The sequence below is a fragment of the Crocuta crocuta genome, unplaced genomic scaffold (assembly GCF_008692635.1).
Source record: "Crocuta crocuta isolate KB4526 unplaced genomic scaffold, BGI_CrCroc_1.0 scaffold465, whole genome shotgun sequence".
Classification (NCBI taxonomy): Eukaryota; Metazoa; Chordata; class Mammalia; order Carnivora; family Hyaenidae; genus Crocuta; species Crocuta crocuta.
This window is the reverse complement of record NW_027528912.1, coordinates 407323-420398: the sequence shown is the minus strand read 5'-3', so window position 1 is coordinate 420398 and position 13076 is coordinate 407323. Positions and strand designations below refer to the sequence as shown.

General features: G+C 42.4%; 1 protein-coding gene across 1 annotated transcript in view; it reads left to right on the top strand.

Annotated features, from left to right (window-relative positions):
• The window catches only part of PXDNL (peroxidasin like), a 430252-nt gene that overhangs the window by 357253 nt on the left and 59923 nt on the right, over positions 1 to 13076 (top strand). Inside the window, exon 18 of the mRNA XM_077757094.1 lies at positions 3 to 732. Within this exon, the coding sequence (XP_077613220.1) occupies positions 3 to 732 (730 nt within the window). The remainder of the gene's footprint in view (positions 1 to 2; positions 733 to 13076) is intronic.

Genomic DNA, 13076 nt, shown 5'->3' with positions numbered 1-13076 from the left:
CGGCCGGCCCCCGGGCGCCCGCCCCGGGCCCTGCTTCCTGGCCGGGGACCACCGGGCCAACGAGCAGGTGGCGCTCACGGCCGTGCACACGCTGTGGTTCCGGGAGCACAACCGCGTGGCCACCGCGCTGTCCGCGCTGAACCCCCACTGGGACGGAGACACCCTGTACCACGAGGCCAGGAAGATTGTGGGCGCGGAGCTGCAGCACATCACCTACAGCCACTGGCTGCCCAAGATCCTGGGGGAGCCCGGCATGAAGATGCTGGGGGGCTACCGGGGCTACGACCCCAACGTCAACGCGGGCATCTTGAACTCCTTTGCCACCGCTGCCTTCAGGTTCGGCCACACGTTAATCAGTCCTGTTCTGCATCGGTTGAACGACACCTTCGGGGAGATCCCCCAAGGCCACCTGCCACTGCACAAAGCCTTTTTTGCACCTTCCAGAATAATCGAGGAAGGCGGGATCGACCCCCTCCTCCGGGGGCTGTTCGGCGCGGCAGCGAAGCTGCGGGTGCCTTCGCAGCTGCTCAGCCTGGAGCTGACCGAGAAGCTCTTCTCCACCGCGCGCTCCGTGGCCTTGGACTTGGCAGCCACCAACATTCAGAGGGGGCGGGACCACGGCCTCCCTCCCTACGCCGATTTCCGCGTGTTCTGCAACTTGAGCTCCGTGCAAAGTTTCGAGGATCTTCAGAATGAAATTAAAGATGCAGGCATTCGACAAAAACTGAAAAAGTAAGTGTGCAAACGGTGCTGGGATGTAATATTTCTCGGGAGACGGAGACTTGTTAACGGCATGTTGCATGGATGGATTTGGTTGCCTGGTGATACTATTGCGGTACCTGTTATTGCGGGAGGAGTCAAATATTAAAGGAAGGGTTTCTAGAGACTAAGCAGGAAGCTCCTTTGTCTCTCAATGTTGCTGCCCCTTGGCTAGTACTTGCTGGTACATCTCAACCAGGAGAGGCGAGCGTCTGGTGCACGCATGCTCTGTGGTAATCTAATCAAGGCCTTTTTATTGATAGGATAAGGTCACAAGTTCTAATGTAAAGCCTTCTAATAAAACCGTCCATCACATTGGCGTTTTTAGGCAGAGCAAAGTAGTGAAATGAAAACAGAAATTAGTTTTTGCCAAAAGAGCAAATAATTCTAAATCTATCATCAAAACGTAAGTCAAAGCTCATTCACTACATCTTTAATGTCTTCAGTGAACATTATGTTCCCTTTTTATTTTTAAATTATTTTTAATGCTTATTGTATTTTTGAAAGAGAGAGAGAGAGCATGAGCAGAGGAGGAGCAGAGGGGGTGGGGGAGACACTGACTCTGGAACAGGTTCTGTGGAAGGGTAGGTAAGGAGAGAAAAAAAACCCAAAAAACAAAAAACCTCAAGGCAACCTGGTTATAGGCACACGTGACAGCATCCTTCACAACCCTGTAACATGAGACCGCTTGATCAGACTGCATGTTTGTATGTTACCATATACAGGAGACAAAGAAGTGGAAAATATATTAAAAACTACAGCACGTGGTATTCAGGGGCTCAGTTCTTCAGGTACTGACCCAACTGAGCGGTGCCTGCAGGAATAAAGTTGCTTCCTGGAAAGAAAAGTCTCAGTGTCACGACTGTGTGTGTGAGAATCCAGCTACAGCTCCAGACTCTGAGCAGTCAGCACAGAGCCTGACTCACCTCCCAAACCGCCACATCATGACCTGAGGTGAAGTCACAGCTTAACCGACAGAGCCACCAAGGTGCCCCCAGTATTATGTTCTCTTTACGTGAGATTCAAATTTCCTTGAACTTACACATAGAGCACATTTCCAGGAAACAACTCTAACTGTTCCTTATGATCAGCACTGTTCATCCCCAAAATATTTTTTTTAAATGTTCTATGAAGAAGTTTTGTGTGAAGTAGGCTAAATATAGAAGACTAACATGTTTATTAATAGCTTATGGTGTATTTATATGAGATCTTTCAGAGAAGCTTAAACTTGCAAATTATGGATCTAAACGTCAATATTAGGCCCTATTTTGCAATAGTGAGGATGTGAATATTTTTATGCCACTAGACTCTGTTTAATACTGATGTAGAATATTAAGCTGTGAAAATGATAATACAGGCAGAACAAATCAGAGTATCCTGCAGGTTGAACTTGCAGAAAATTGACTTTGGACTCATGGAGACCTGGCTTAAATCTCTATTTCACCACCTATTAGTGCTGAAAGCTTGTGAAAGGTATTTAAACAGCTTAACATCTCAGAATATCTATAAAAGGAGAAAGCACTGCCTCCTCATAGTTGCAAAGATGAAATTATATAGAATGTATCAAATTCCTAGTTCAGTTCTGGTGCATCGTAGGTAATCAATAAGTGTTACCTGTGGCTACATGTATCATAACATTACCATTTCGGCTGTCAGCATCATTATTAGATTGCACATCTGCTCTGATCCAGCCCTGTGCTAGGCACTGAGATCTGAGACAAAGGAAATAGCCGTGCGTGCTCTGGAGAGCCTGATAGCCTGCAGGGAAGGGGGGGTGGGCGCTGGTTGTAATCGGTGTAGACAGGACTGTCACAGAGATGGGAATTGAATGGGAGCACAGATCTGAGAAATGGAAGGTACAGGGAAAATGCATAGCAAGCTACTTATAAAAGATGCCATTTGCTCAGCTCCTGGAATTTTCTGCGTGTGATAAGTTGAATGAAGTGGTAACAGTGGGCAGTATCCCAGGGAGTGGGAAGAAACAGGAAGGTATGGGGCTGTGTGGCAGGAGGCTGGGAGTAGAAGAGTGACAGGGTAGCTTTTAAAGGGTCCTGTGTGCCACGCAAGGGAGTTTGATCTTCCCCCTGTGTTTAAAGCAGGAAAATGACTCCAGGAGAGGCTTCTCTGTGAAATGCTAACCTGCACCAGATGTCCTGGGCAGAAGAGAGGCTCCAGCAAGGAACTGCACGGTTTCTGGAGCAATCCAGGTGAAATGAGAAGGCAACAGAGACAGGCTCACGGCAGTATATGCAACACTATCAGTATTTTAAATGTTTCCTGTGCAGACATTTTCTGCATTAAATAAACCTTGGGGCAAGGTTTGCATTGCAATTCACTGGAGTCCCACTTCTCAATTTGCAGCTAACTTGTAAATTCACCACCAATTACAGAGTAGCAGAAATGTGTCCTTTTAATATGTTCTCATCTGGGGCAACTGGGTGGCTCAGTCGGTTAAGTGTCCGACTTCAGCTCAGGTCATGATCTCTAGGTTTGCCGGTTCGAGCCTGGCACCAGGTTCTATGCTGGCAGCTCAGAGCCTGGAGCCTGTTTCAGATTCTGTGTCTCCCTCTCTCTCTGACCCTCCCCCACTCATGAGGGGGCAAAGTCTGGGTTGTGGTTTTACTGTTACTGCTTTGACACAGATCTGCTGATTAGAAGTTCCAGTCCCCTGGTTTGGGCATAAGCTTATGTGTGTACAGATTGGTTCTGAAAGGGAATAGGAATTTTCCATGGAAGCGACGGTCTGAATGCAGATTCCTTGTTTACGTTTATATCTTTCCCCCATAGTTTATAGTTATGTAACTCACAACTAATTGGCATCAATGTTTGACTCTCCTTTTGACGATCTTCTCAAAACACTGAATTTAGTTTTCACAGGACTAAGTACACTCCTCTTTTTACACAAAGATTTCATTATTTTATGTAACACATAATTATAATCCAAGTCACAAGTACGGCTGCCATAAGCAAGTTTGTAAACTCCACTGACTCCCTTGCTGACAGCTCACGAGGCTGCAGCTGCGGTTGGGGCAGGGGCCCCCAACCCAGGAAGGATCCCCCAACCCCAGGGCCGTCAGCCACCAGCCACGTGGGCAGGAATGGGGAGCACTGAAGATATGGTTCTCGGGGAAGAAGACGTTGTCTAACAACCGATACCTACTGTGCACTCTAGACATTTTGTAATAATTTAAATATTTGGGACATATAAAAGGCTACATATGATACTGTAAAACTAAGAGAAAGCTCAAGGGGTTGGGGGGTAGGTAGAGGGGTGGTGTCAGGAGACCCAGGTTTTTGCTCTCTGTTAGACAAATTGATTTGTGTGACTTGGATGACTTTAGATGAATTTTTTTGTTTTTTCACCTGCAGAGTGAGGATGCGTCACTTAAGACTGAAGTCCTCCTGGGTCTAAGATCATAGGTTTCTTTCAGTTAACTATATGTGATATAATAAAATGATAATTTAGAAGTACTCTTTAATAGTTTTTTTCTTGTTTGGTTTGGGGTATTTTTTGTTTGTTTGTTGGAGAGAGAGAGAGAGCGTGAGTGGGGAGGGAGAGAGGGAGAGTTGTAAGCAGGTTCCACACCCAGCGTGGATCCTGAACCAAGACCCAGTCTGACAACCATGAGATCTCGACCTGAGCCAATGTCAAGAATCAGATGCTTAACCAATGGAGCCACCCAGGCACCCTCAATTAATAGTTTTAATCAATGTATAATATATTCATATTCCAGAATATATCCCCCCATCTTTAAGTGTCATCAGGTCTACAAAGCTAATGATTTTTTTTAACGTCAGTTAATTTTGAAGGCTTGTGACAGTTTATCACCCAGAAGTAAGATCTGATTTTCCTTTTTGCTTCTATTAATACCTTCACATTGGGTCCGTTAGGTAGCTTTTTAAAAGCCAAAACAACATATGGAAATCCACGTTATAACTTTCCTCTCAAATGACCAACTGTTTGCCACGAACATTGCCTCATCTGTCACAGGCCACATTGGGACATTGTTTTAGTCACCTTTCAGTTCATTTCAGTAAGAATGATGAGATACTTAGGATTTTCCTCAAGGAGCTCAGGGCCTAGGGAATCCCAAACCACATAACCCTCTCATGTGACACGTGGAGCAGTGGGAGCTAGGAAATCAGGAAGGATTTCTTCAAGAAGGTGGTGTCAAAACTCAGCCCTCCACACTGTTCTGCACAGTGGCTGCATCAATTTACATTCCCATCAGCAGTGCGCCTGGGTTTTTTTTTTCTCCGCACACATACCCCCAAACACGTTATTTCTTGTCTCTTTGATACTAGCCATTCTGACAGGTGTGAGGTGATATCTCACTATGGTTTGGATTTGCATTTCCCTGATGATAAGTAATGTTGAGCAAACAAAGAAACAAACTTTTTTTTTTACCTGAACCTTGAAATTTTTTCCCTATTTTTAAAATTTAAATCCAAGCTAGTTAACATATAATGTAATAATGATTTCAGGAAAAGAATTCAGTGATTCATCGCTTGCACCTGTGCTCAACAAGTTCCCCTTAATGCCCATCACCCATTTAGTCCATCCCCCCCACCCAACACCCCACCAGGAACCCTCAGTTTGTTCTCTGTATTTAAGAGTCTCTTATGGTTTGTCTCCTTCTCTGCTTTTATCTTATCTTTGCATCCCTTCCCCGATGTTTATCTGATTTGTTTCTTAAAGTCCACATATGCATGAAATCATATGTCTTTCTCTGACTAATTACACTTAGCATAATGCACTCTAGTTCCATCCACGTAGTTGCAAATGACAAGATTTTATTCTTTTTGATCACTGAGTAATATTCCATTGTATATATATACCACATCTTCTTTATCCATTCATCAGTAGATGGACATTTGGGCCCTTTTTGGGTTTTCCACATAGAGTATCATGTCATCTGTGAAGAGTGTAACTTTGACTTCCTCCTTGCTGATTTGGATGCCTTTTATTTCTCTGTGTTGTCTGACTGCTGAGGCTAAGACCTCCAACGCTACGTTGAATAACCGTGGTGAGAGCGGACATCCCTGCTGTGGCCTGACCTTAGTGGGAAAGCTCTCAGTTTTTTCCTCCCCTTCCTCCCTTTCCTCCTCTTCCCTTCCTGTCCTCCTTTCCTCTCCCTTCATTCCCTTGTCTGCCTTTCCTTCCCTCTCTCCCTCTCCCCCTCCTTCCCTCTTCCTCTCCCCCTTCGTTCCTTCGTCCTTCCTTCCTTTCTCCTTGTCAGAGTTTTAGTTTTCAAAGAGTTGTTTAAAGGCCATAAAAAAATTATTCAAAAGTGAATTATTTATTTTTTAACTTTTTAACTTTAAGATTTTTTAAATGTTTTTTACATCTATTTTGAGAGAGAGAGAAAGAGCATGAGTTGGGGATGGGCAGAGAGATTGAGAAAGAGAGAGACTGAGAGAGAGAGAGAGAGAGAGAGAGAAAGAGAGAGAGAGAATCCCCAGCAGGCTCCACACTGTCAGTGCAGAGCCCAGTGCAGGGCTCGATATCACAAACCTGAGCTGAAATCAAGAGTAGGGCAGTTAACCAACTGAGCCAACAAGGCGCCCCTATTTCATTTTTTGTAGGAATTTTTTTCCTCTTAAAAAACATGCTGGTTTTTTTTTTACTCTGTGCAAAACATATAATAAGCAGGATGTGAGGATTAATTACCCATTGAGTGGTGAACATCAAGTCTCCAAAAGAGAGAGGCCATTTTGAAAGCTATTTTTGAATGCTCTTTTGAAAATATAATGTGTGTCTTTTTTGTGGATATAGTTACTTTTGTTCTTTAATAAGTGCCAGGTTTTTTGTCACCCATTCTCACTGGGATGTGCAGCTGCCTCTGCTTTTTTGAAGAATAGCTTATACTTCACCAATGAGGTAATTTATATTCAGTGCATACACTTATCTTACAGCCTCATGGGTACTATTTACTGTTGAAGAAACAAAACCGCGTAGCCTCCTCTTTTCCCACCCTGAGGCACCACAAGGGCAGACTCTCCTATGACGCCGTCTCAGTAGCTTGCACCGTCTGCCTCTGCCTTCCTGCCTCCCACTCTGCTCATGGCTCGGCCTTCCTCCCCTCAAGACTCCTGGCTCTTGTAATTCCAGATGTCTCTCACCTTCCGTACGCATCTGCCTTACAGGACCTTTCATCAACTTCAGCCCTTTGCCTTTATTGAATGGTTAGTATGTGAGCAACTTCAGTTGCTGTTTCACAGCAACTCTTAGCCACTTCCTGCTAGACCATTTGGAAAATCTTCCAGAAGCTATGAACCTTCTTTTGCAGAGAAATATAGCCCAACTACACAACCCAGATTCTGCATGCATTATTAGAGGACTCATCCCTAAAGCCACCCCCGGACGCTCTTCTCCCATTGATTTAACAAGTATTGATTTGGCACCCATGTTCAGTTGGCACCCTCCCCTCCCCCTCGGGCTTACCACTGTGCAGTGAGTGCTCCCACACCTCATCTTATGAAATGGCTGCTCCCTTAGCCGAAAGCAGCCCCAGATTGGAAACTACCATCTGTTCTTAGTCCTTGCTTAACTGTCCTTGTCCCTCGATCCCTTTTGGGGGAGGTGACTTTGTTCTTTCAGTTACAGAAGGCTACTAGGCTGTTTAAATATAGCCAGGCCTCCAGAGGACCAGCATTTTCTCTCCACCTCTTATCTCTGCTTCTTTCTGTTCAGGATTTATTTTTCATTCTCCCTCAGCTCCCTTATCTCCTGTTTTATACATATGGTACACTGCAGACGGCCGTCTCTTAGCTCCCAAGGTCACATGCAGCATTCCATGGCACAACTCGTACAAGATTCCCGAGCATCATATTTCTCTACACCATCCTTGTAGAATATACCGTCTTACACAATGATACCGACTCACATTGCTAGACTCTGAACACCGTGTTCAGAGCCTTCCCTCCCCCGGTCATTTTTATTCTGTCACATTTCTGCCTTTCTAGAGAACATGTTAATTTAATGACGGGGTTCCAAGAGTATGTCCTTCTTGGTTGCAAATAAATTGTCTCATTTATCTCTGAGTCCCCAGAGCTGAACACATGGCCTAGCGCAGGGCAATAGCTTGGTAGACACTGGGAAGTGTGGCCGCCTGGCCCGGCTCATTTCAGTTTCCCAAGAGCCCTGGGCTTGAAGATTATTCTCAGTTTGAAGTCTCTGACCGGGCAAAGTTTTCTTAGGTGTAAACCACATTTTTACACTTATCCGTACCAATTTACTTTTTCATCAGATATTTAGTGGCTTTGATTAACTACAGCATATACTAATTATATATATATGGAATGGAAAGTTACAGCACAGCAAGCCACACGTGTGTTCAATTCTTGCATTACGTTAACCCCAATTTCAAAAACTTAAAAACTCATCCAATCAACCTTGAGGCTCTGAAACAAGGAGAAAACACGACTGAGCAAATACAAAGTGACAGGAGGCCAATTAAAAACCAGTTGTCAGTCAGTTACACCCAGAGGTCCCGTTCTTAGAAGGCACTCAAGACGTTCAGTTAGCAAAAACGAAATGCAAAATAATTAATCCAACACTTTAAAGCTTGACATTCAATGACATTTAATGTAGCATCAGTTTGGTGGATTTTATCGTGATGAGTCTTAGTAATTGTGTTTTAGAAATGAATTTCTTTCAGAATCTGCCTTTATTCCTGCCTCTGGAAATTGATGCTGTATTACATTATTTTACAATGATAATCATTGAAGAAACTTATACTATGTTATACTGTTATACTATATGTTATAGTAATATGTACTCATATTATCCCATCACTAATTAGTCCTGGTTCTGTACAAGATGAAATTATAATACATACTTTATAGAACACTTTATAATGAACAAAATACATGCTTCATTTTATTTTTAAATTCTGCTTTGCCAAAAAATATATGTTTGGATGCAATCTAATATATTTGGCTAAGTCTCCCAATCTGACTAAACTAAAATTACAGCTTTAATCATTATATGGTGACTGTAACATGCAATGAAATGCACATTTTAAGTGTACAGTGTGATGACTTTGAACAGTATTCATACCTGTGTCATTATCACCCAGTAAAGACAGAGAACATTTCCTCACCTCAGAAATTTGCCTCCTACCTGGGGTGCCTGGGTGGCTCAGTCGGTTGAGCATCCAACTTCGGCTCAGGTCAGGATCTCGCGGTTTGTGGGTTCAAGCCCTGCGTCGGGCTCTGTGCTGACAGCTCGGAGCCTGAGGCCTGCTTCAGATTCTGTGTCTCCTCTCTCTGCCTCTCCGCCACTCATGCTCTGTCCCTCTGTCTCTCAAAAATAAATAAACAGTATAAAAAAGAAAGAAGAAAGAAATGTGCCTCCTGCTCTTTACAGTTAATTTTCCCACCCGGGCCCTCCCCGACTGCCACAGATCAGATTTCTATCACTGTTAGCTTTGCCTGTTCCTGGACTTCACATACAATGAAATCATACTGTCTCTACTCTTTTAAGCTCAGACTGTCTGGCTCACCGTGTTTTTGAAAACTGGTCTAGGTTTCACATGTATCAATAGATGATATTTTGTTGCTAATGTGAGTAGCATTGTTTGTATGAATGTACAGATACTTGTTTATTCCTTGTTCTCCTGAGGTGGCCATTGGGATGTTTCCAGTTTATATCTATTCTGAATGATACTGCCATGAAGACCCACGGGCAAGTCTTTTTGTGAATTTATGTATCCATTTCTCTTGGATGGAAGTCTTAACAGTGTGGTTTCTGGATCACTTGGGAACTCTGTGTCAATCTCTTCTTCAGTTTGGATATTTTCTACTGATTTTTCTTTCAAGTTCACTGACTCTTCTGCCATCTTCAGTCTCCTCTTACATATATCACGTGATATTTTCATTTCAGTTACACTGGCTCTAAAATTTACATTATTTTATGGTTGCCAGTTCTCTGTTGACATTTACCGAAATGTTAAATTATTAAGAACATAATCTTATTTAATTTTTGAATACATCAGTAATAACTGCTTTAATGTCCTTTCTGGATCAGTTCAACATTCCAGCCGTACTTTGGGAGTTGATTAGAACTGACTACATCTCTTCTCATGTACAGACCATATTTTTTGGTTTTGGCCTGTCTTATAACTCTTAAATGCATATCAACTACTGTTTCCACCTTGGACTTGTATAGGTTTTTGCTTTATGGTTTGTCTCATTGGAAATATGGAAAGCCCAAGGTGTTATCCAAGCCTCACTGACTTGGGCAAACCAATCTCTGTTTCCCATGCAGATGCTAGGCTTTAGGCTTTCTTGGAATAGCTTTTATCCTTATATGGACAGAGCTGATCTGAAGACTTGGTATATGGACAGAGCTGATCTGAAGACTTGGTGTGCTGTTCCTTGGCTCTCTGTCTGAGGTGTTATCAAGGCGTCAAAGGGGTCTTCTGTTCTGAGTCAACCACTGTGGTAATTGTTCTCTGTAAGACTCAGGTATTCCCTCCTGCTTAAGTGCTAGCCCAGCCCTTCCCAAGATATGCCCCCCCCTCCCCACTGTGTTTCAGCAGCTTCAGCTGCTCTGAATTCTCATGAGGACCCTTCAGCACAGCACAACCTTGAATTCTAGCAACCTATATGGACTTGGGGAAGTTCCTCCCAGGCAGAAAGCTGGGCCTTTGTGAGAAGTTTCCCTTTCCTCAAGTTTCTTAGGTTTATGCTGCCTATTGTCCAATGTCTGAAAACTATGCACTCATATTCTGAATTCTTTTATGCTTGCTTGTAATGGAAAGATTAATCTCTTTCTCTGGTAGGGGTCCCCCTCCGTAAAGAAAAAACAAAACAGAACTCAAGGCAATCTGGCTATGCGCCTACGTGACAACATCCCTTATGACCTGGGAACATGAGACCACTTGATCAGACTGCATGTTTGTGTGTTGGGAGACAAAGAAGTACAAAATATATTAAAAACTATGCACCATGGCATTCAGGGCTCAGTTCTTCTGGTACAAACCCAACTGAGCGGTGCCAGCATGAATAAGTTGCTTCCTGGAAAGAAAAGCTTCGGTGTCCTGACTCTGGGAGAATCCTGCTACATTTCCAGTTACAACACTGTAGCCAGAAACAGAATCTTACATTCATTCTACCTTAGGTAGTTTCCCCCGCCCCACCTACAATTTAGCCTTAGTCAATTGTTTAAACAAAAGCTCTTACCTTCCTTAATTAAGCCTCTGTTTGGAGGTTTCTCTTACTTCCCACCTGAATTTTTATAGCCATTCACTATATGTTTTCCTGCATTGCATTCCTGTTTTCTTGCAGCGTCAGAATTATGGCAGAGCACGAATTAGAGCATCATCACCTCTCTGCTTAAAAACATCATGGGATTTCTTCTTTCCAATTAGGTTAAGAAAAATACTGTACTTGGAGACCAATCCTTTTAGACTCTGAAACCAACCTAATTTTTCAGCCATGTTTCCTGTTGTTTTCAAAACCTAACCTGGGGTTCTGTGCTTTAAGTATGTTGGTATTCACTTTTTTCCTTTCCTTAAAAATGCCATAATCTTTCTGGCATTTATGTCTTTGCATAAGCCATTCCTTCTGCCTTGGAAACATGCATCTCTTTCACCTACTCAGTTAAGACCCCCTCAGTCGTTCAGATTCAGATCAAAGGTTTTGAATATCGAATATCGTTACCCCTGCAGAATCTCAGAAGTCTGTACACACTGTGCTCTTATTTATAGTAAAATACTTCTTATTGTAACTGCTTAGCTGCCCAACTTTTTCATTAAACTGTGAATGTTCTGAAGGAAAATAGTGTATCTCCTTAAACTTTCTATCCTTCATGTCTAACAATCTTCATATCTAACAATGCCTGGTCCTTAGTAAATATTTGATAAATAGAGGATTAATGAATAGAATACAAAGTTTTTGTTATTTTGTTTTGGTTTTGAAGTATTTTAATTCTTGTTGTTTTAGATGAGGGATTTGGACTATGTAAACCCTAATAAATAAATTTAAATTGAAATAAATTTTAACATATTACATGAATAAATTTTAATGTATCTTAAATTAAACAATACAAAAAAAGCCTTGTAAAAATAGCAGTGTGATTTGTTTGTGATTGTAAAATGATTATGAGCATTGGGAACCATTTAAAACTCATTTCCTAGGGGTGCCTGGTGGCTTAGTGGTTAAGCGTCTGACTTCGGCTCAAGTCAGNAAGATGTGGTTTATCTATACGATGGAATACTTCATGGTAATGAGAAAAAATGAAATCTGGCCACGTGTAGCAACATGGATGGACCTTGGGGTGTTAAGCTGAGCGAAATAAGTCAGGCAGAGAAGCACAAATACCATATGTTTGCACGTATAGGAGGATTAGGAGGAACTTAATGGAGGACCAAGGGGTAGAAGAAGGGGGAAATAGTGGGGGAGAGGGAGAGAGGCAAACCATGAAAGACTCTTGAATGCTGAGAACAAACTGAGGACTGATGGGTGTGGGGGGGAGGGCGGAGATGGGCATGGAGGAGGGCACTTGTGGGAATGAGCACTGGGTGTTATATGGAAACCAACTTGACAATAAACTATTTGTAAAAAAAAAAAAAAAGAAAGAAAGAAAGAAAAAAAATGATTACTGTAAAAAAATAAAATAAACATTAAAAAATTTAAAAAACTTATTTCCAGTTAAGGAACTAAAATCTGAATTTTAAATAGGCAAGTTTGTTTTTCCTTACTTTATAATGACTTCTGACCATTAATAGTCCCCAGTAGAGAATCCCTTTAATGACAGTAATAAACTGTGTTATCAATGATACTTTTTATTTATTAGCCTAAATCCTAAATAAAATGCTTTAAGTATCAGACCTGATGTGTGTGTGTGTTTGTACATGACCTATCTGTGAAAATCACCTTAGAATAGGTAGGGCAAAAACATTTCAGCAACAACATTCATTAAAATACTGAAAAATAAAATGTAACAAATTCTTTCTCTGCTGTCAAGTGGAAAAGTTACTTTTCAGAAGCTAAGAGTCTGATCAAGTCCCTGTTTTTCCTACTGTGAGCTAAAAATAGAAAATTGCTTTGTTACCAGCACTTGAGGAAAAAAAGCGGCTAGTTGAAACTAACACTTTGACTGACATATACATCGTTTCCTTATTATTTTCGTCCAGATTCATGCTCCGGTGTATCCAGGCCTCTAGGACTCGGTTACCACAGAGGTGCGTGGAAATACAGGCAGCTTACACTAGGCTAGGAAGGTCAAGGTGGTTAGGAACAGTGCGGGCCTTCAGGGTCCCAGGGTCACACTACCCCAGAACACGCCCCCTCGCAGTGTGCTGCCTGTG